At 45.0% G+C, this 24,094-nt stretch overlaps 1 protein-coding gene across 1 annotated transcript; it reads right to left on the bottom strand.

Annotated features, from left to right (window-relative positions):
* Positions 1 to 228: 228 nt before the first annotated feature.
* LOC146839498 (keratin, type I cytoskeletal 19-like) lies at positions 229 to 24,094 on the bottom strand. Its single transcript, XM_085651539.1, has 8 exons — positions 23,487 to 24,094; positions 12,872 to 12,954; positions 10,751 to 10,907; positions 6,422 to 6,583; positions 6,183 to 6,308; positions 4,679 to 4,899; positions 2,318 to 2,352; positions 229 to 1,127 (listed from the first exon to the last, which is right to left on the bottom strand). The coding sequence occupies exons 1-8, from the start codon at positions 24,006 to 24,008 to the stop codon at positions 1,006 to 1,008; spliced, it is 1,428 nt and encodes a 475-aa protein (XP_085507665.1). The 5' UTR covers positions 24,009 to 24,094; the 3' UTR covers positions 229 to 1,005.

Below are 24,094 nucleotides of genomic sequence, written 5' to 3'. Positions count from 1 at the left end.
ATACTAGAACTAGTAGTTGTTTCTCTCTCAGAACTCTAGTCTGCATATTTGGCTCAATCACTGAGAACTGCATATGTTGTTGCCACAGTGAAGGGATTCACTGAAATGTTCTGTGTACAACCAAACATTTTGGTGGTTCAACTGTGTTCATAATAATCAACAAGGAAGTGCAGAGTGTACCAACTTAGAATGATGAGAAGCAGAAATGAAATCTAGAATAACCTTGAATTTGCAGAAGTCAGAAAGGAATCTTTATTAATCAGGTTTACAGGAAAGAAAACAAACCTTTTGATAAAAATGACAGTGGCAACCTTCAAAGAACCTTATTTAAGAAACATCTGAAATTGTAAGGAAAAAACTGTGAACAGAACCTTTGAATGAGACTGTATGCTGTGTCCCTCTGACCTTCAAAAGAGCATTGCTAATGCAGCCCACTCTATAACTGCACAACAATAACATATTCAAAGGCCTATATCAGCTTGTGGCTGAACTCACGTTAGCTCTTAATCAGACCCGTGCTCCAATATCCATCTCTCCACTTATTTTAAGGCAAATATCTGTGTTCTGATAGTCAATGAAGAGTGAGGTGATGAGCGTACATCATTTATCCACTTTAGCAACAGATTACAGTACAGGAATGTGTTAATACAAATCAGACAATGTGATGGGGACATTGTTTATGCAGTAAAAAGCCTCATGAGACCACCCTCACATTTTTATCTAATCTAGCAATGACTGTAAAACATCACTCAATACTAAACTGAGTAGTGCAGACATCAAAAGGCCTTTTAACTTTGTGAGTTGGGATCAACAGAGGTTCCCAAGGACAACTCGGTTCCATAAAATGGCGGCTGGCCTGAAGTTGGTCTTTTGAGTTACATTTAATTGGTCAAGTTTAAGATCAAACTTCACAGTCTTTTCCTCACTTAGTAGTTACGATTTCTATTTTCTGTAGCATAAAGATTCCAGTCCAGGCTCACAGGTTGGAAGTTGTGCTGACTGTGTTCAGAATCTTCGTTCTGAGGATGACACCACCTTGCCATCAACCTCCTCAGTCACGATGGTTCGGACCTGTTTGGTAGATGTGCTTGTTTTTGTGCTGGAGCCGGCAGAGGAGCTAGATCCTCCTAGGATACAAAGAAAAAACATATATTACCGATAACACCTGTGAATTTACTATTTATATAGAATCTGACCCTTGTAGCAAGAAACATATAGGAATTTAGAAGGGCGACATATTATCACATACATTTATAGGAATATTATTGTGATGAAAATCACCCATTTTTTACAAGTTCATTATATTTGGTGTCTAATTGTTGAAAGAGAACAGATCCAGGTGGTGTGCTTATCTGATTCCCATGCCTATATTTGGTAAAACGTAAAAGTCAATTACATGCTAATAAGAATGGCACGGCCACTAGAAGGAAAATGTAAGTTCTAATGTGCATGGACACACCAGTGTTTCTTATGTCCTTCAATGTATAGAACAATCTCACCGATGTTAAGAGACCAGTTAGATTAAATTAAGGATAAAAGTTTACAAGCATTGAGGTTGGCAATAGATAGAAAAACAAGTGGTAGATTTGCCATTCAGGACTCTGCGATATGTCTTTAATAACTGTGCGGGTTGAAAGCAGGTGCATTTGCTTGTGAAAAACTGACATCTAATTATTATTAGTCATTTTTATTTCAAATTCAGTGGGAAGAACCTCATTAACTCCTCATCCATTGCAGTTGAGCATGGCAATATGTTTATTTCCTTGGCTTTAAGGATTGGATGGAAGTCATTTGCATAGTCATGAAGGTCAAACCTTTGATCCATCCTACTTCTGTTTGCATCACTGCGGCTTCTGAGGACATTAGTGCCAGCTCCTTTAGTTAATAATGAGTACAATCACACTGTGGTGCTGGCCACTGGTACCAAAGCACAAAGCAGAGATAATCATGGGCAAATTCACAGTCTGGCTCGAGTAATGCAGAGCATTCTTTAATTATGATTTCTGTTTTGTTCTTCTTCCTACATTTTGCTAAAATGTTTAATAAAATCTATACATTCTCGCCCTAATAAGACCGTTACCCCGCGTTATCTAAGGTGAGATGAGCTGACTACGTTGGGCGTCACCTAATTTGCACATTCCTCCCAAATTCCAGGAGGGACACAGTCACATGGCAGGCAATTCAATTAAATGATTGCACTTTGATGAACCTATTTGGTGCATGTGTAGGAATTTTAATTTCCCTCTGGGTCTGTCTTTAATGTCATCTGTTATGCTACTATTTGGGGATCTGTTCTATAAGAAGAAAAGCTACTTACCGCCTTTTACAGCTGCAGATGTCCAAGCGGCAGATCTGTGAAAAAGACCTCTTTGTTAACCATGTGTCAGATAAAAAGACATTTATACAATTCAAAAACATAGATTGTATAGGATGAACTATAGAGTCTACTGACCTACCAAGAATGCAATAGAAGATAAACATTGGTTTTACATTATACAGCTATTTTGAAATGTATTAAGGCCCTCTTCATATTCTCCATCATATGATGGTTTTGTAACAAACACACACAAGCCAGCATGCACCCAAACTCCCAGAAGAACTGAAGCCCTCATCAAACCCCACAAAGCACCCTGTTCAGTCCAGATTCTGTTGGCATCAATACTCAGATTTATTTAAGTTATGTCCATGCGCAAGACGTACAACGTAGGGGTTGCCATGGACGAGGACGGCGAGGATGAGGAAGGAGAGAGATACCATGGCAAGGAGGAGGCAGCCACAGTAGGTAAGTGCCTTTTTTATTATATTTAAATTAGGGAGAGTGGAGGGGGGCGGAGGATTTTTCCAACTCTGTGGAACTCCGCGCAGTGGCACTATGCCAGCTCCGCCCGGGGTTAGATAGGTACCTATTGGGGCAATGAGTTTCATCTGTGGGGACTCTAAATCATAGCTTCTTTTCAGTACTAAACTAAATGTCAATTATTATGCATGAATTTCTGACACAAGATTATCTAGGTACACCGGAATTAGTAAACCTGCTATTGCGCCTGGTATAAATCGAACACTAAATTTTTTAATAAATCAGGAATAGCATGAGCCCAAGATCTTCAGTTAACATGCTATGCTATGCAATGTAGTTTTTTATAGAGTGCCAGTCACCAGTGAGGGTATCCAGGTGCTTGCCGGTAGGTAGGTGTGGGCTTCCCTGGAGTTAATCAAAGAGCCAATTTTTCAGCTTCTTGGGGAATTTGAGGAGCGACACAGAGGACCTGATTTGGTGGGGGAGGTTGTTCCAAGTCTTAGGGGTGGTGTGTGAGTAAGCGCAACCCCCACTCTGTTCTTCTGTATGCAGGGGATGTGTGCGAGTGAGAGACTGGCTGAGTGGAGGTGCGTGGATGATTGGTGGTGGTAGATGCATGTGTTGAGGTAAGTGGGGCCTCTGTTGTGCACTCTACAAAATTGTGACAGAGGAAAAAATGTGAATTGATGCATAAAGTTTTCGAAGTGATTGCATTTTTTGGGAACCACAACAAATAAGAGATGGTAAAGTGAAACATATTGACTTTAGAAAAAGCTTTTTCCATGTTTGACAACAGAATAAATGCAATACATCTGTGGTGGCCATCTTGGAACAGGATTTGTTAAAGTATTACAAATGAATTTGTAGATGTCTGTGATGGATATAAGTGCATCCAAAGCAGCTATCTTTTAATGCATTTGTAACATTTTAACAAACCCATTTGAAGATGGCCACCGTGGATGCCCACATCTGCAGTGGTCACCTCTGAATGAATGTATTAAAATAAAACAAACCCATTCCTAAGTGCTTGCTGTGCATGCCTTCACAGGCACTCAAGTAGGCGGCCATCTTGACATGGTCCTAAAACCATTTTAGGGTGAACACTCTGTGATAGCGTCACTTGAGTGAAAAAGTAGAAAAGAAAATGGACTGGGAGAAGTGCACAAAGAGATGGAGGGGAGCAATTGATGAGCTGCGCTAGGGTACATTTCAGTTTAGAGAAAGCTATCTTCACAAATTGTAAACAACAACAGGGGTATACCCAAATAACCCTTGAATACCTGGGTAAGGATACATATATAGAAAAAAGAAAAGTATCAAGGAACCACTACTAAACAATTATATGGATCGAGCACATTTAATTACCCTCTCCGGAATAATTCATATTACACTGAATATATCTTACTCAATTTGTAACACACATGGGCAAGCGCTTATTCAAAGAGCAAATACATAACATATATCACATTACAAATTTCATAACATAGACAACATCACATATATATATCAAAACCAATAACCCAAAGAAAGATTTGTTCGTTATAGTGTCCCCCTAGAAAAATTATAGGAGATCTACTTAGAGGTAGTCAAAACGTGAAACACTGTGAGGCTAAAGATTAACCTAGCTAATAGTGTGTCACATGAAAAATTCCAGAATCACTAGAAATCCTGTGACTCCTCCTTCGAAGTGTCTGTCAGAGTTAAAATTGTATGGGCAGCCACTGGAGGTTCAGGATGTACACTATTCATCAGCCATATCCAGTCGTTATATTGGACGATAGAATGGCGCTCAATGAGGATCCTATTTCATGCCTGATGAAGAACGGGATTTATTGATGCTCTCTGTGAAGCTGTGATGTGAAGGTATCTTAAGCCACTTACTTGGCATCCTGACCCTCTAGCAGCTGTCGGTACATGTCGATTTCCATTTCCAGGCGGTTCTTCACATCCAGGAGCCTCTTGTACTCCATGTTCTGGTTCTCCATGTCGCCTCTTAGGTTTACGAGCTGTGCTTCCAAACCGCTGATGATATTTTGGATTTGGAGGAGCTGGGCTCCGTAGCGACCTTCTGTTTCGGAAAGGGAGGCTTCCAGACCGGCTTTCTGATGGTTTAGGAAAAGAAGATTTAGGTAAAAATGGGATCAGATCTTAACACAAGGTGGCTTAAAATGACATCAAACAGTCTAGGGTAGAGTTAGATTCTGTCCTTGGGGTATAGAGTAGATCGAGAAGATATACTTAACTGTACCTTTACAAGATTCGTTTGTTTTGATAGTAAAAGTAAACAGAAACACTGTTAGAGCACAGAGATTCTAGAATTTTTCATCTGGCCTTGCGAGGAATTAGTTTTAGCCGTGGGCAATGGAACTTCAGTTTTAGACCTCTATTTCATTTGTAAATTGTTATTCAAACGAGGAATACAGTCAAACTAGTTTCAGATGCCTTGACATATGCAATCCAGTTATAATGTGCTGAATTGTATTATAAGTATTTTATTTAGGCGTGCTAACATTGGTGAAGGTGGAAGTTTTTTTCAAATGTTCACCAACCTCAACAAAATGGAAACAGAGACAGAAGAACACACAATGTCTATTTTTCAAGAAAAAAGTAGATGCTAGTGTGAAAGTTGCCTCCTGAGGCAATTGTAAAAGTGGCTAACTTACATAAACTTTATCTGCAGAATTATAGTTTCACCTAACCATTGTATCTATAGAAGAGAATCAACACCAAATACTTAGTTATTTTAATAGGAATGGCAAAGACAGGGAAAATGCCTCCTCGCACCCTAAATTCAAACTGTAAATGAGAATACTGTGGTCACGCCTGCATGATAAAAGCAACAGCATTTTCGTATACCTGGGGCAAGCGAGTAGTATATTAGGGGCATTTAAGTGGTTGCCATTTGAGGATAAATTCAAAGACCAAAAAGGCGAAATGGTACATAGTAGGTCTTAAAATTGACAGATTATAGTCAACATATTTTAAAGAGATCATGTAAACCAGTTCTTAATTTGTAATTAGTGGTATGATAGTTTATGATGGATTCAGTTGACACAGAAGATCTAACCACATCACACAACATAGCTACTAACAGATTAGCTGCCACCCAACATGTCTGCTCCTCATCATAACTCAACTGCATTAGTTCTTATTTTTCATTTACAAGGGATAAACCACAATCCTGCATCTTCTCCAACACCTTTAACCTAATTTTATGCTGTAGTTAATTTTTCAGTGGCTTTTTTGTGGTTACCCAAATGTACCTAAGCAAATTGATGCTATTGCGAGCGTGGAGCATACCGACAAACTCAACTCATCTAGTGAACCATACTGTAGAATTGTTTTATTATGACTGGATATGGTCTAAACTATAACGTTAACATACCATGCTGAGTTGTGACTGCAGTTCGATTTCCAAGCCCTGCAAGCTGCGTCTTATTTCGGTAATTTCGCTCTTCCCGGATTGCACCTGCTCCACGTTGGCCACCACCTCCTTCTGCAGCTGTTCACTCTATATGTCAAGGGGGAAGAAGGGGGGAATATTTTTTTTCTTTTTAGCAATTAGCATTTAGTAATGATGCTTTGTGAAAGTTAGTTATGCAGATGTTAAGTTGGCCAACGTACAGCGGCAAGGAACCTGCCCTCGGCTTCCCTACGGTTCTTGTCGGCCATGAACTCGTACTGCTCTCTCATCTCTGCAAGAACCTTGGTCAAGTCATTCCCTGGAGCAGCGTCCATCTCCACGCTGACCTTGCCGGCCGCATGTGTGCGAATTTCACCCATCTCCTATACAGAAAGAACACAAATAGTCACTCTTAGTAACAGCAAGAATAATTTGTTTCCAACAAAAGTTTTGAGCTATTTATTTAAATAAAAACTAAGAGCTCTACTCACACAAAAAATTCTGTGAGCATGTGTGACTTAATCCAAACATAGGCGTGTTTAACACCCAACAAAGGGCTGACATACACCGATCATAGGTGTGACTAACTTACAACGTAGGTGAGACTTACATTTTATTTCCGTGAGTAAGACGGCAATAAAGCATAAAGCCGGTTCACAAAGCATTTTGTGAGTACGTGAAGTAGAACTACAAGACTACTACTTCACTGACTCACAAATGCCTTTGTGAATCATCCCTGAAATATCCAACTCAAATTAGCAAAAGTGGAAAGAGGGCACCGTCTTTTCTATTTGTAATAATTATATATGAGTAGTTCTTGAGTATTCAAATTGTATTCCCGTTTTACATATTTAGGGGATGTGATCTAGGACGTTGAGAAAGAGATAAAAGAGCCCTCTGTACACAGAGAAGCCAACAATGTGGGATATGCCAATAGTAGGCAATGTGTTGGGCATGATATGATAAAGCACACTCTTATTGATAATATATTTGAGGTTATTGATTTGGAGGAATAAGGGACTCATTAGGAGTTTGGCAGACAGACTACTCTTTCAGAATTTGGCAAATATCCTGTCCGCCATGTTTCAGGTGCCGTAGGGTAAAATACACTTGTAATACGGTGGATGGCAGATCCACCACGTTTGTGATGGAGTATTTTGTCAACCCATCCCTAAATAAGGCTCTAAGTAGCAAAGGTATCCCAGTGACCGGAGATCTGTAATCTTCTTAAAGAAATGGAACTATTTTGCATGCATAGAGAAACTGACAATCTGTAGGTGATCGGAACATGAGCTGGACGATCCCAGTTTTTGATAATAAATTTGGGTTCCTAGATGGAGGGCATGCAGAGAAAGCCCTTCCAGTGTAAGATGATATGGATAATGTCTCTGGAATCAATAGCACGAAGAATTATGTGAGAGACAGTTATTGATAATGAGTTGTGGACCGCAGGATGTGCATAGCCATTGATGACTTCTTTATGATCATATATTGTGAAATGATTGAGAGTCCCTCTGATGGAGCAAGGACTTGTATAAAAGGAGACTTGCTCGGAAGCAATTCCCTCAAATAACTCATAACTCCATAATAATTGTGTTTGTAAGTACTAATCTGCACCAGAATCCATACATTTAAATCTAGGGGAAGCTTGCCTATGTGTATTATTAACATGTACTCATAAACAAAAGAGGGCCCCTGAATATCAGAATGTAGGGAGAGGAGGGCAGGGGAAATCACAAAAGAATAACAACAAACCTCCCCCTATTGATTAATTAATAGGTAATACATCCAAGGATAACCAAAAAAGACATCATTGTCCCACAGACAATATTCTCATCTTAATTTATTTTATTTTATTTTTTGGTGGAAAATTATATATTATTTCTATACTTAAAGACCAACTGTTCCTTTGTCAGGGCGCAGAAGGTACAAATCATCAGGTGTTCCAACATCTCATCCAAGATTTCTTAAATATATATATATCCACAGTGATGTCGGGGGCTCCTTAGTGACAATGTTTCTAAGCACATATATATAATAGGCGGTAATAAGCCAATGGCTCCATAATACATCAAGTTGACTTCAAACAAGTCAGAAGTACGATGAAATGAACACCTGAGGATTTGTACCTTCTGCACCCTGACCAAGGAACTGTTGGTCTTTAAGTCCACTCCGAAACGCATATCGGCGCTTCCTGTCTGCTGTTTTCATGTTGATGTTTTGAAAGTATTGATCCTGTGATGCTTGTATGGTTTGCCAGATGTATTGTTCTTTTTTCTTTATTTAGTTATGTTTGCTATGCATGGTGTGTCTGTGAATCGTGAGGTTGTTATTTCTGTGATCATTTTGTATTGTGTTCTGGTGGGGCTGTTCTACTGATTTTATGTATAGAAATGATTGGATTTGTTATAACTGAATCTATATATATCATGTTTCCACAAAAAAAAAATTTTGATAAAATAAATTAATATTGTCTGTGGGACAATGATGTATTTTTTGGTTATCCTTGGATGTATTACCTATTAATTAATCAATAGGGGGAGGTTTGTTGTTATTGTATTACTAATAAGTAACCTGTGTGTCTCTAAAATGGCTGCTAAACGCAGGATTCTGCATTGCGCATGTGTCTACTGCATCTACATAGTATGACGTACTATCGCTTGGAGGGAAATCTTTGCAGCTGCGCAGTTTCTCTTAAAATGGCCGCTTGAAACCCACATGATAATGCGCATGCTTTGCTGAAACTAAACCATGTAAGTTTACTAAAAAGCTAATGCGAAAGATTATTATAAGTAAATGGGAGTAGAGTAGACATAGGTGGTATACAGTGTAACCATTTTTTTTTTAATATTCTGTTCTTTAACCTCTCTATTAGTTCGTATTTGGGCCTCCAAGAGGGACTGAAGCTCGTATATCATCTGACTAGTTCACATGCGCAGTAACAACAAACCAGGAACCGCGATGCAAAGCCTTGAATGCCATCCAAAAGAAAACAGCAACATGTCCTGGGTACTAGTATGATGTCCTGTGAACAGGAACCAAATTATATACAATGTATTGATTAAGATGTGAATACGGGTGGGAAATAAAGCTTGGGAAAGTACATTAAGGGGTGGGTACATTAAACAATAAGCTTTAGAAAAATATTAGAACTTAGCATGGTGTGATGATCATCCCCCCTTGCTTGTCCAATCAGAATTAAGCGTTTCATGAACTTGAAACATTTAGGGGTGGTGGTTTCCATTAGAAGAGTATAATTGAGGTAGTTTAGTTAGTTAGACCCGGTTCATGCTGCAGAGATGCTGAGAGACTGAGATGCTGTCTGAGAATTGAGCAGATCCTAAAGAAGAACCGAACTACAGAACTTGGAACCAAAGCTAAATTAGAAGAATATCGCGGAAGAATCAAGGAGGGGAGTAGGAAAAGAGTTAGAACATCGCGGAAGAATTGAGGAGGAAGAGAGTATCAGAGAGGGGTGCGACGCAGGCGTCGGTTCTAGAAGAGGTCACCTATCTTGTCCTGAATCCTGTCCTGAATCCTGTCCCGAATCATTTGGTCTCCTGACCTGTCCCAGGGGACCCAGTCCTAGGCCAAGGGGTTGGTTTCCACACCATTCTAGGTAAATATAATTCTGTGTAATATGTCATTGTACTGCTCTTTTTGTTTCTCTCCTTTTTTCAGGTACTGTCATTATTATAACTTAGTCTGAAGTCTCTGACTTAAATTGATTTTCCTTCCTTAAGAAAACGGTGTTCAAACTGTACTTTGCATCCTTTGGTTCACATGAAACTTACTATATAAACATTTAAAACTCTCTTGAGTCAGTGGTCATTTAAAGTATATATTTAGATGGTATTACACCTATACTGCTAACAAATAGATCCATTGATCAGAGGAAAATTATATACGGACGAAGAGTTGGTAAGAATTGGTAAGATAAATTTACCTCGCAGGTATCATCACATTAAATTGACCCGAGCGAAGCTTACTAGCATTTTTATGAATGTTTATGGGCCCAGGTGAGAGTGTGGATTGCGTGTATCTTGAGCTGGTACCCGGCTCCGCTCGATCACCTCCAATGAGTGAACGGCTCATCAGCATGCTTGCTGAGATCCAAATGATCAAAACTGAGCTCAGTCAAACTCTGAAAGTATCTGAGTAAATACTGTTGTGCTCTGTTGTGATCAATCTTGGGACCTAGAGTTTAATGGGAGGCATCAGGAGGGATGATGGATGCTGGGAATGCATAGGTATCAGGAGGGATGGTGGATGCTGGGAATGCATAGGCATCAGGAGGGATGGTGCATGCTGGGAATGCATATAATGTATTTTGGGAGGCAAATTGTAGCAATCATTAGCATCTTAACTAGTAATTTTCATTGTCAATGAAGCCATTCATAGATGCCCACAGGACACACATTACAAATAGATTCATGGCTTAGGATATTGTTTGCAAAATCATGACACAGAATATAATGTTGTGTCTGGACCTTCCTTGGGATGCTCTTCACCTCCGGCTACTCACAGTCTGGGCACATTGTTTACTTTACCTCCTCATGGTTCTTCTTGAGGTAGGCCAGTTCCTCCTTCAGGCTCTCAATCTGCATCTCCAGGTCAGATCTGGACATGGTCAGCTCATCCAGGACGCGGCGCAGTCCATTGATGTCGGCCTCTACATTCTGGCGCATGGCCAGCTCATTCTCGTACCTTATGACATAAATGGGAATATTCTCATTCAAAAGATCTTCTCTGGTGCCCTTTTAGTCTGTTCTCTCGGCAACGATTCTCAAAGGATTACAGTCTCTTCTGATTAGTAGGCAACTATTTGGCTTGTTCAAAAGGTTTAATTTCATAGTTAATAAAGTAACTTTCTGCCAACCTCTTGCCGCTTTAAATGCAATGCAGTAAACAGCAGGTGTTGTTTATGCCAGGTTTAGTGACACTAATTACATTCACCAACAAGTCACAGGATAGCTTGCAAGGGAAGTCAGCTGGATCTTTCACATGCATCCTGGCCCTGGGTGGAAGGTTTCTCTTTCTTCCAAGCACTGTGTCCTACTCAGCCGAGTGAGTGACTGTGGGAAGACGATGCAGGTCCTACAGTGTCCTCATGGAGTGAGGAGGACTCATTCTACCCAACTGACATTCCAAGAGCCTTACTGAGTTCCTTATGGTCACTGAAGGAAATACTTACATAGTGAATATTTGAATTAGTGCAAAATATGCGTCACGCCTCCTAAGTAGACTGCAAATATTGGCTCAATGCAAGAGGGTAGATAATGGGGTAAAGGGCAAACTGCAGTGACCCTAAGAGCATTGACCAGATTTTTATCCCTGAAACTTATACAATGGCTCAGTGGGCAGCCCCGTAAGGCTGTGTGGTGAATAATACTGCGTGTTACTGAAAAGGGTATTATTTTAGGATGTTGTGTGTGACTGCTGGTTATGGTACTGTGTGACATCAACATGTGTGGATTTAGTCCTGGCTCCTTAAATACTCGAGCTTAGATCTTGGCCAAACATCCCTAAATCCAGGCCCCTCTTTAGCTGCTCAATGCGTGATTTGCAGCTCTCAAGAGCGGAGAGTGCTGAAGGGAAACCAGGAGGTGCTCTGCTGTGTAAGAGATTTGAGGCGGCCTTACCTAAGGGGCTTTGTGGGCAGGCCTGTGGAGGGTTATGTGTCTACAGCGGGTCCCCTTCAAGCAGCAGGGATCACGGCAAGTCACAGGTTCAGAGACCACGGAGGCTGTCAGTTTGGCGCTTCCATCAGGGACTCAGTGATACCTTAGGATGATTTCAGGACAATAGATATGGACTGGATTCTGATTGGTGGGCTTTGCAGGAGCTCAAACAGCATTGGCCTCACCCCTGATCTGCTCCTAATGGGTAAGTCCTGCTAACAGAGCCTCATATCGACCCGCCAGGAATTCCAGATGGAATTCGTTGGGTCTGTTGGGCCATATCTCATACCTCCTTGAACATACTTGCTGCCGCCCACCGTTTACTGTGCTACCACCACAGAGCTAGAGTAAGATACTTCCAGGCGGTACCTACCAGATAGCAAGAAAGCGTAGCTGCTCATGGTGAAGGAGAGAAGGGATGGCACCCCAAAGAGGAGGTGGAGTTTGTGTTTCTGCTCCCTTGACTTCTGGAGGGCCTTGGGGTAGTGAAGAGTTGTGTTGTCAGGGGTTGAACAAACTGAGTATGTGTATGTGCAATCAATATGCAGGGTGAATATCACAGGGGGGGATCCCTGGACCCTCTTACCATGATGAAGCACCATACACATTCACACATGACACTATGTTCTTGTACTACATGTTCACAGTAATACACGAGGTTGTTCCTGCTGAAGCTAATAGCAATACACACACACAAACAAGCCAAGATATGCCACCCTTCTAGCTGCCAAGTTCCCCAGCCCCATGCGTGATGTGCTGGTCCAGGCAAGGTTTTTTTCATTTGAATTCTGGGACTTGTAGTCCTGTGTTATTATGGAATAAACAAGACTAAAAGTCCCAGAATTTAAAGAAAAATTCTGGACCGGAGTGGCAGATTGCGCATGGACCTGAGAAACTTGACAGGGCTGCGCCCTAGGAGGGTCATTATTGCAAATGTGAGCAAAACATGCCTATGGGTGAACTCATTAAAGAATGACACCGGGTACTCACTTCATCCTGAAGTCATCCGCAGCCAGCCTGGCATTGTCAACCGCCAGGACAATCTTGGAATTGCCAGTGGTGGATTCATAGATCTGGAAAGAAGCAGAGAGAAGGACTGAGTGGTGCATCTTGGGAGTGAGCGTGTCTGTTACACCCTCTCCCCCCAACCCCATCTTTGAGTTTAGGTGGGGTCGAGGTAGAACCTGCAATATGTGGTTGTTGCGGCTGTACGCGCTGCCATAGCTAGCCCATGGTGTCAGAATATCTATGAAAATATACTACTTACACACCTTTCCCTCCTACACTTATGTCAGCCTCACCACCTCATCCCTGTAAGAACCCATCCTTGAACCCTTTCAATTTCCAATGTGAACCCCGGCCTTTAATGCTGGTTCCCAGCCCCTCCCCCACCTCTGTTTCTGCACTACCCATTGTAAAACCCCCATCATGCACCACACTGGATCTAAAACATTTCAGCCTGCGTATTATATGGTTCACACCAACCTCCCCTACACCCAGAGGTGAAAGACTCTTTCCTGGCGGGCCTTGGACTTTGGAAGTCACAGAACATGTCACCTGCCGCCCCAGCCCTATCAGCCTTTTAGTGGCACAGGTCTATGGAGACGGAAAAAGAAAGGAAGGACAAAGGGAAGTAGGGTGAGGCAGAGGCAGAAGAGATGAATGAAGGAAATAAGAAAGGGAGGAAGTAAAGGAAAAAAGGAGGAAGCAAAGAAGAGAGAAATACGGAAAGGTCGGAAAGACAAAGGAAATGAATGAAGGAAATGGGAAGAAAACAATAAATGAAATAAAAATGGAAAGGATTGAGGGAGAGGAAGAAGAGAACTAAGAAATAGGGAGCATCTATAAACTGTAGAAAGAGATGAAGAGTAAAAGGTGAACAGGAAGTGAAACTACATGTACCAGCATGCAAAGTGATATGAGCCAGAGGCCCGTATGGCTGAACAGCCCATGCCTGACACGGGGCAGCTTGAAATCTCAGCCCAGGGCATTGAAAACAGGGCGAATGTTGAGATGTAGTTAGATCGTTGGATGAAAGCGAAAACGACTAGAGAGCAGCAAGATCTACAAACCTTCTTCTGTCAGCTTTGACATCACCGACCGGTCCCAGCTTTGCATTCTGGGCCATGCAGTTTCACAATGTCTGCATCCACAGTCGTGTTATGTGATGGAGCGGGTAGTACAACATTTTGTATATCTCCTCTATTTTGCATGAACATACTAATTATATAATATATTAATTATAATATTATTAAATGAGTTTGCATGTATATTAACCAACATTATTAATATTCGAATTACACGTGGGATTTGCATTTTGCATGGCTAAATAACTTTTATAACTAAAATCTGTATGCATATTAACAATAGTATATGTGGTAATAGAATACTGTATGATATATGTTGCTTTTGTGATGTTGCCCATGAGGAGGACCGCAAAGGTGAATATAATTGCTTTAGATGTCGCTATATGCTAGATAAATACAAGCACATAGAGGGATTAGTAAGGGGTTAACATTAGATTCATTATTTCTATGTATTAATTACTTTTTTGTGTTTGTTTCGCTTAAGTTGGCATTTGGGCCTAAATCAAAGATGGCCACTGACACCACACGACGATGTGGCCACTGTCCCACGAGGCGCGGAGTGAGCTGCGCGAGAACTATCCTAAACCTCGTCACGACCTTTGTTCACCATGTACCCGGACAAGGACAGAAAACTGGAGGTCTGCCAAGACAAGAGAACAATCAACCTTACAATAAACCAGAACAAGCCGACTCTTGAACTAACCAGTGACCTCACCCCTCGAACTGTACTGAGAACTTTAAAATTACATTGAACGATCTCAACCAGCCAATCACAACTGTTCTAAAAACTCTAAAATGTACCTTCTTTACTTCATTGTATTATAAAAGAATAGTAGAATAGAGAGGGATACTGTGTGTTTTTCCTGAACCTTTGAGGGTCAGGATGCTGCCCGATCATCTGATGATTACGAACTTTTCCTAAATCAACGGGCAATGATAGATGCTTGCACGTCTCTGGTCCTTTGTCGATCTTTGGGACTGTATCGTGCCGAGCAAAGAACTTTGAGCTTTGGCTTGCTTTCGGACGATTTACGACAACATTTTGATTATGCAGAGCCAATGAATTAGAGGACTCTAGATAGCCAGATTAGGTAAATATGATGTTCTGCGATTTACTCAAAATTGAATATAATTTTCTAAACTTGACGAGACAAATGCAAATATAAAAATTTAGATCAAATTATTGATTAACGAGAAATTATAAGTTGTGAGTTTTCATTTGGGGAAAGATTCTGAAGTCTTAAATGTGTTTTAGCTGGTTCTAAATCACCATCAACCAATCCAACTAATTGGTCCATTGACCAAGTGGGAGGAGTGCCTTGATGTTTGGGATTAAGGATCTGTAGGCGAAGGGTGTTAATGTATATTTTGTAATATAACTTTTCTCTCCCTATAGGTTATAAGGTGTTCCCCCACATGTCCAGCGCTTGAATTACTCATCCCTCCTGTGTGTGCAGACTGCAGATAGAGATGTGTGAATGTTGGTGTTATGGGCCCCACCAATGACTGCATGTGTGAATGAGCTAGTGTGACATCAGGTCTGGGACGCAGGGAGGATATTGGTACATGTTGTTCCCCATTACCCGGTCTTGCGCTGGATCAATGCAAAGAGACAGAACTGCAGCTCTCTCAAGTTCCCGACGCCCAAGAGTGAGCCGCCCATCCTGGAGAGGTATTTTTCTTTGCATTCTGGTATTTGTAGTACTTTTGGTTCCATTGCGAAATTAGGACTACAAATCCTAGAATGCAAAAAGAAATCTGGGCTTTATAAAATACTAATGCAAGGGCCTGGGAAACTTGGCAATCCGGGAACCCGTCTAGTGTCATACATGGTATTGAGTTACTTGGCCTGCATCATTTGGGAAAATATTGGTCCCACTCAACTGTCCTCAGGTAGTACTTTTATCGACCTCAGAAGGATGTAATGCTGAGTTTACTAATGTGTGATAGGTATAACTGTTATAAGTATACACTAGAAGAATGCAGATTAACTAGAAAAACAGGCTGTCAAAGTAGCGACCATAAAGGCTTCCCTGCAGTTAGTTCTCGTTGATTAAAATTCCTAGATCTAACCATCAGCCCTCTCCATCTCATGCAGGGCGGGGCTCCTTTCTATTCTAACTCCTCCCTCTCCATCTCATGCAGGGCGGGGCTACTTTCTATTCTAACTCCTCCCTCTCCATCTCATGCAGGGCGGGGCTACTTTCTATTCTAACTCCTCCCTCTCCATCTCATGCAGGGCTGGGCTACTTTCTATTCTAACTCCTCCCTCTCCATCTCATGCAGGGCGGGGCTACTTTCTATTCTAACGCCTCCCTCTCCATCTCATGCAGGGCGGGGCTCCTTTCTATTCTAACTCCTCCCTCTCCATCTCATGCAGGGCGGGGCTCCTTTCTATTCTAACTCCTCCCTCTCCATCTCATGCAGGGCGGGGCTGCTTTCTATTCTAACTCCTCCCTCTCCATCTCATGCAGGGCTGGGCTGCTTTCTATTCTAACTCCTCCCTCTCCATCTCATGCAGGGCGGGGCCACTTTCTATTCTAACTCCTCCCTCTCCATCTCATGCAGGGCGGGGCTACTTTCTATTCTAACTCCACCCTCTCCATCTCATGCAGGGCGGGGCTCCTTTCTATTCTAACTCCTCCCTCTCCATCTCATGCAGGGCTGGGCTGCTTTCTATTCTAACTCCTCCCTCTCCATCTCATGCAGGGCTGGGCTACTTTCTATTCTAACTCCTCCCTCTCCATCTCATGCAGGGCGGGGCTCCTTTCTATTCTAACTCCTCCCTCTCCATCTCATGCAGGGCGGGGCTCCTTTCTATTCTAACTCCTCCCTCTCCATCTCATGCAGGGCGGGGCTGCTTTCTATTCTAACTCCTCCCTCTCCATCTCATGCAGGGCTGGGCTGCTTTCTATTCTAACTCCTCCCTCTCCATCTCATGCAGGGCGGGGCCACTTTCTATTCTAACTCCTCCCTCTCCATCTCATGCAGGGCGGGGGTACTTTCTATTCTAACTCCTCCCTCTCCATCTCATGCAGGGCGGGGCTCCTTTCTATTCTAACTCCTCCCTCTCCATCTCATGCAGGGCTGGGCTGCTTTCTATTCTAACTCCTCCCTCTCCATCTCATGCAGGGCTGGGCTACTTTCTATTCTAACTCCTCCCTCTCCATCTCATGCAGGGCGGGGCTACTTTCTATTCTAACTCTAGTCCTAGCATCATTTGATAGCAGAGTTAGGACACTGCATGTCAACGTTTTCGTAGTATAGTGAGATATTTATGAATTTGCCAATATCTTGTCAGTGTGTATGTTTTAGTCTTTATGTTAGCAGTTAATATTTGTAGAGTCATTTTTATCTCCTGCGAACTGTCTCAGTAAAGCACCAAGGGGCAGATTTACATGCCCCTTGCGCCCCTTTTGCGTCATTTTTAACATGGGAAAAGTGACGCAAAAGGGGCGCAAGGGGCTTGTAAATAAATAAAACGTAGAATCCGTTTAAAACATGAGGATACCAATCAATAATTCTGTTGGCTGCTTGGGAGTAGAGAAAAGTGAGCGAAATACTGTTTTTTTCTTGGCTGGACATGGGGTGGGGGCGGGCAGTTTAAGTGTGCAACTTTGGCTCATACTGCCACGCTGTTTTGTTTTTTTAGTTCAAAACCACTGTTCATAGGATTTTCTGACACTAATATTTTTGGTGTGAGTAAATCTACTCCCAGCTCCATGGAGTGGGCAGAGAGTAGGTGTTCCACAACTGGAATGTCCTGTAAGTTCCTACACATAAACAAACTATCCCTTTAGTGGGTCTTCTCAAACTCCTCACCAGCCAGTTCCCACCCTGCCAACGTCAGAAATGTTCTACTGACAAGGACAGGAGTAAATCGATTTCCGGGATGGGGAGGTGTCCACCCAAAATGAATTGAAGTTTAAGTACAGGGGGTTCTATGGAGGAGAAAAAGTGGTAAAACCACGCGCTGAAGATGTTCCATTCTGAACGGCAGTGGCCAAACTGTGGTACTCTCTCAATCTGAGCTCGCGGGAAGAAACACATCACCTTTGTTTTAAATGCCAGCTAAAAAGCTGGCTTTTTAAAAATGATGGGGCCTCTTTATGGGAATTGTGGTGCAGGGCAGCGCAGCAAGTCACCTTGCGGCACTGCCCTGCATCATAGGGAAACGGGCGGAACGCACCACATTTATCCAATACTCCTATCCTTCCCCCTGCGCTTGCGCTGTTGTGGCAACCTAGCGCCAACGCAGGCACCCATGCAAAATGCAGCACACATGGAATGAGGAAAAAACGAGGAAAAATAAACCTGTACCCCCTCGTTACGCCTCACCTGGAGAAGGCATATCTTCTTGGCACAGTTCCAGGCTTACCAGGTTTGGTAAATATGGGAATGTTTAAATAACTATGGGATGTGTGTGAGAACACATACTGCAACGCCCATGGAATGCCTCCCTTGCACAGAGTAAGGCAACGCAGCGATTTGTGCTGCGTTGCATTACTCCATATTTGTGAACAGGCCCGGTTCTAGCGGGTGGGCCGGGTGGCCAGGCCCACCCAAACATGAGCCTTGGCCCTCGAAGTGAGGGCTTGAAGGCAGGCGCGCAACGGCATTGGGCTCAAAGGGCTGTCTGTGTGTGTGTGTGCCCGGGCTGACACAGCTTCCCGGGCGCACACACACACACACACAGACAGTTTTAGAGATTATCGCAGCGAGTACTTCACAGGTCTTTAAAAGACCATATGCATGTTAACGAGGCTTTATTTATTTTTTCACCCCTTCATCTCCACATGGTGAAAGGCAAAATCCTTTGTTTGGCAATGGTAACCTTTGCCGACTGTCCTGCTGCGTGGATATTTCTTTTTCTATGCAGCGCAGGAGAAAAGAAGTTTGTTTATTCCTATTCACCTTTCCTGACTCCTGCAGCTGCTCATCACATCAGGCTGTGACACAAAGTTTGACTCATGGAGTAGGTAAGAGAATGTGTTACTAGTTGTTTTTCTTTTTAAAATCTGCGCAGTCCCAGCAGGGCACATACTTCGTTTGCGCTTCATTTAAACAGTTGTCATCATTATCATGGCCGATGCCGGACAACAATAAGACAATAAAAGATGCCCCAATAACGCTGGTGATTAATGATCCTGCTGGAGAGCAATCATTTGTCTGTTAGTAGTTTTTAAATGCAGATGAACTGCATTTTATGTGGATAGCTCAGTGGGTTACTGCCTTTGTCACAGAGATCCTAGTGTTACTTGCAGTTCAGAAGTTACAATCCTAACATTGGTCAGTGACCAATGAACTGGCACCAAAGAGCTGCAAACAAACATGAATGGTAGAGTTAGAACTTCACTTTTTTTGTTTTGTGATATAGTTAGAAATTCCTCAGTCTTTCATTATTCTAATGTTGCTAAAATTAGTATGTTTGGGCAGATATACATTTTTATCAGTAAAGCTGACCCCCATGGAATACTCTTTAAATCCTAAGGTTGTGTTTCCCCAGACGAAACCCTCTTAAAATATACTGCCCACCAGTATGGATGACATGAGATTCATACACCTTGTAATCCTCATTGGCTTATGTGACATTCCCTGTAGACTGATTTACATACTTGTATGATTCATTGTCTCCTGTATAATGTGTGAGTGGTGTAAAGTACTGACACACACTACACTGATATGAGTAGCGCTATACAACAAATGAAATGCATATTAGAGAGGGGCTACATAAAGATGAGGGTCACTGGTGGAGGGTGGCAGTGAGGGAATCCGAGGAGGAGGTCATGAGGTGGAGGGGGGAGCTAGGGAGAGATGTGGGGCACTGTTGGAGGGTGGTAGTGAGGGAGTCTGAGGAGGCGGTCATGAGGGGGAGGGTCTATGGGGAGATGAGGGGCACTTGTGGAGTGTGGCAGTGAGGGAATCCGAGGAGGAGGTCATGAGGGGGGAGGGGCTATGGGGAGATGAGGGGCACTTGTGGCGTGTGGCAGTGAGGGAATCCGAGGAGGAGGTCAATAGGCGGGGGGGCCATGGAGGGATGAGGGGCACTGGAGGAAGGTGATAGTAAAGGTATTTACAGAGAAAGAGGTCATTGGTGTGGCGCCAAAAAAAACTTTCACATCAGCACTAAAGCCGGCCCTGTCATGACCTTTCTGTTTTTGTTTATTAAATTAGCAGTCGGGTCATAAGGGCTACTGTGGAACATACTTTAAAGTGCGTGCTAATTATATTTAATGCTATATTCAATGTTTTAAGTTTGAAGGTGATTTTACTAATGTTTTTACCTGGAAAAATGAAAGTGGAGCCCAATGGTACCTGATATGGGGCTGGGGCCCAACGTCAGCTGTGAGATAAGGTGCACTGGAGAGGAGTAGTGGATAATCAAGCCTGTAAGGGAGTGCGTTGCAGAGTCCGGGGTCAGGCGGAGGTAGTAATGAAGAGGGATTCTCCCTGAAGACTGGCACAGAGGGAGCCTGTAAGGGAGTGCGGTGCAGAGTCCGGGGTCAGGTGGAGGTAGCAATGAAGAGGGATTCTCCCTGAAGGCTCGCACAGAGGGAGCCTGTAAGAGAGCGCGCTGCAGAGTCCGGGGTCAGGTGGAGGTAGCAATGAAGAGGGATTCTCCCTGAAGGCTCGCACAGAGGGAGCCTGTAAGGGAGTGCGCTGCAGAGTCCGGGGTCAGGCGGAGGTAGTAATGAAGAGGGATTCTCCCTGAAGGCTCGCACAGAGGCAGCCTGTAAGGGAGCGCGCTGCAGACTCCGGGGTCAGGTGGAGGTAGTAATGAAGAGGGAGTCTCCCTGAAGGCTCGCACAGAGGGAGCCTGTAAGGGAGTGCGTTGCAGAGTCCGGGGTCAGGCGGAGGTAGTAATGAAGAGGGATTCTCCCTGAAGGCTCGCACAGAGGGAGCCTGTAAGGGAGAGCGCTGCAGAGTCCGGGGTCAGGTGGAGGTAGCAATGAAGAGGGATTCTCCCTGAAGGCTCGCACAGAGGGAGCCTGTAAGGGAGTGCGTTGCAGAGTCTGGGGTCAGGTGGAGGTGGAGGTGGTAATGAAGAGGGAGTCTCCCTGAAGGCTCGCACAGAGGGAGCCTGTAAGGGAGTGCGCTGCAGAGTCCGGGGTCAGGCGGAGGTAGTAATGAAGAGGGATTCTCCCTGAAGACTCGCACAGAGGGAGCCTGTAAGGGAGTGCGTTGCAGAGTCCGGGGTCAGGTGGAGGTGGAGGTGGTAATGAAGAGGGAGTCTCCCTGAAGGCTCGCACAGAGGGAGCCTGTAAGGGAGTGCGCTGCAGAGTCCGGGGTCAGGCGGAGGTAGTAATGAAGAGGGATTCTCCCTGAAGACTCGCACAGAGGGAGCCTGTAAGGGAGAGCGCTGCAGAGTCCGGGGTCAGGTGGAGGTGGTAATGAAGAGGGATTCTCCCTGAAGGCTCGCACAGAGGGAGCCTGTAAGGGAGTGCGCTGCAGAGTCCGGGGTCAGGCGGAGGTAGTAATGAAGAGGGATTCTCCCTGAAGGCTCGCACAGAGGGAGCCTGTAAGGGAGTGCGCTGCAGAGTCCGGGGTCAGGCGGAGGTAGTAATGAAGAGGGATTCTCCCTGAAGGCTCGCACAGAGGCAGCCTGTAAGGGAGCGCGCTGCAGACTCCGGGGTCAGGTGGAGGTAGTAATGAAGAGGGATTCTCCCTGAAGGCTCGCACAGAGGGAGCCTGTAAGGGAGTGCGTTGCAGAGTCCGGGGTCAGGTGGAGGTGGAGGTGGTAATGAAGAGGGAGTCTCCCTGAAGGCTCGCACAGAGGGAGCCTGTAAGGGAGTGCGCTGCAGAGTCCGGGGTCAGGCGGAGGTAGTAATGAAGAGGGATTCTCCCTGAAGACTCGCACAGAGGGAGCCTGTAAGGGAGTGCGCTGCAGAGTCAGGGGTCAGGTGGAGGTAGTAATGAAGAGGGAGTCTCCCTGAAGGCTCGCACAGAGGGAGCCTGTAAGGGAGAGCGCTGCAGAGTCCGGGGTCAGGTGGAGGTGGTAATGAAGAGGGAGTCTCCCTGAAGGCTCGCACAGAGGGAGCCTGTAAGGGAGTGCGTTGCAGAGTCCGGGGTCAGGCGGAGGTAGTAATGAAGAGGGATTCTCCCTGAAGGCTCGCACAGAGGGAGCCTGTAAGGGAGCGCGCTGCAGACTCCGGGGTCAGGTGGAGGTAGTAATGAAGAGGGAGTCTCCCTGAAGGCTCGCACAGAGGGAGCCTGTAAGGGAGAGCGCTGCAGAGTCCGGGGTCAGGTGGAGGTGGTAATGAAGAGGGAGTCTCCCTGAAGGCTCGCACAGAGGGAGCCTGTAAGGGAGTGCGTTGCAGAGTCCGGGGTCAGGCGGAGGTAGTAATGAAGAGGGATTCTCCCTGAAGGCTCGCACAGAGGGAGCCTGTAATGGAGCGCGCTGCAGACTCCGGGGTCAGGTGGAGGTAGTAATGAAGAGGGAGTCTCCCTGAAGGCTCGCACAGAGGGAGCCTGTAAGGGAGTGCGTTGCAGAGTCCGGGGTCAGGTGGAGGTGGTAATGAAGAGGGAATCTCCCTGAAGGCTCGCACAGAGGGAGCCTGTAAGGGAGTGCGTTGCAGAGTCCGGGGTCAGGCGGAGGTAGTAATGAAGAGGGATTCTCCCTGAAGGCTCGCACAGAGGGAGCCTGTAAGGGAGCGCGCTGCAGACTCCGGGGTCAGGTGGAGGTAGTAATGAAGAGGGATTCTCCCTGAAGGCTCGCACAGAGGGAGCCTGTAAGGGAGCGCGCTGCAGACTCCGGGGTCAGGTGGAGGTAGTAATGAAGAGGGATTCTCCCTGAAGACTCGCACAGAGGGAGCCTGTAAGGGAGTGCGTTGCAGAGTCTGGGGTCAGGTGGAGGTAGTAATGAAGAGGGATTCTCCCTGAAGGCTCGCACAGAGGGAGCCTGTAAGGGAGTACGTTGCAGAGTCCGGGGTCAGGCGGAGGTAGTAATGAAGAGGGATTCTCCCTGAAGACTCGCACAGAGGGAGCCCGAGAAGTGTCACTTGCCCGATACTCCCACCTCAGAAACCTCCTCTTCCCATCAAAGGAACATTACATGGAAAAAACACTTTTTGAGAGTGATAACATTTAGAAAGAGATTTGGAAAAGAGTGCGTTTTACTGGGCCTGGTACGACTAAGAAGAGATAAAGGAGGGCCCTGAAGCAGGCCTGCCCAGACATATATGCGACAAATCGAGCCCGCAGTGGCCCACCCAAATGCACCCTTGGCCCACCCAAATAACAATTCCTGGAGCCGGCCTGTTTGTGAAGCTGCTCAAAGCCACGCAAAGTGGCTTGTGTGGCTTCCTACATGTGACGAAGTGGTTTGCGTCGTGCATGTACCACGTTGCATGGTGCAATCATGACACAAAACCCTCATAAAGATGCCCCAAATTGTTTGCACCTTTTCCCCTAGTCACTGCTGGGTTTAAAGGATGTCTTCCTAAAGCGCTAAGAAGCATCTCCGTCCAAACAGCACTCTGCACACACACAGGTACATACCCCTAGCTCACATACTGTACCTTGGCTCGCAGGTCTTCGATGGTCTTGTAGTAGTGGCCGTAGTCCCGCTGAGTGGCGCCGGAGGCGGACGCCCCCTGCTTGTCGTACCACTCGCGGATCTTGCGCTCCAGCTCGGCGTTGGACTCCTCCAGAGAGCGCACCTTGTCCAGGTAGCTGGCCAGACGTTCGTTCAGGTTCTGCATGGTCTGCTTATCATTGCCAGCAAAGAAAGAGGATTCACCGGCCCCACCACCGAAACTACCACCGAATCCACCGCCGAAGCCACCACCGCTGCCACCGCCGAAGCCACCACCGCTGCCACCACCAAAGCCTCCGGCAGAGAAGCCACCACCAGATGAGTAGCCCCCACCAGAGGAGCCCCCAAAGCCAAGCCCGCTCCCTGCCCCGGAAAAGACCTGCCTTGCACTGGACATACTGATGCCCCCCGCTGACCCTCCCCCGTGGATGCTCAGGGCTTTGGGGGCTCCGCCGAAGGAGACGCGGGCGCTGGACATACTCTGTCTGGAGAAGGCCGAAGTCATGGTGGGAGCAGGCAAGAGACAGGACAAGCACCCGACGGCGACCGACACAGCTTTTTAAGAGATAGAATCAGAGCGCACCTTCCCGG

Source organism: Triturus cristatus, chromosome 4_1 (genome assembly GCF_964204655.1).
Source record: "Triturus cristatus chromosome 4_1, aTriCri1.1, whole genome shotgun sequence".
Classification (NCBI taxonomy): domain Eukaryota; kingdom Metazoa; phylum Chordata; class Amphibia; order Caudata; family Salamandridae; genus Triturus; species Triturus cristatus.
Note: the sequence above shows the minus strand (reverse complement) of the source record. Positions and strands in the feature narration are given on the sequence as shown.

Excerpts from the sequence above, each read along its gene's own strand:
- LOC146839498 (XM_085651539.1), bottom strand. The coding sequence starts at position 24,008 with ATGACTTCGGCCTTCTCCAGACAGAGTATGTCCAGCGCCCGCGTCTCC. Across the intron at positions 10,908-12,871 it reads GCGGATGACTTCAGGATGAA|GTACGAGAATGAGCTGGCCA; the intron begins GTGAGTACCCGG and ends TTATGTCATAAG. Across the intron at positions 6,309-6,421 it reads AGGGCAGGTTCCTTGCCGCT|AGTGAACAGCTGCAGAAGGA; the intron begins GTACGTTGGCCA and ends CTTGACATATAG.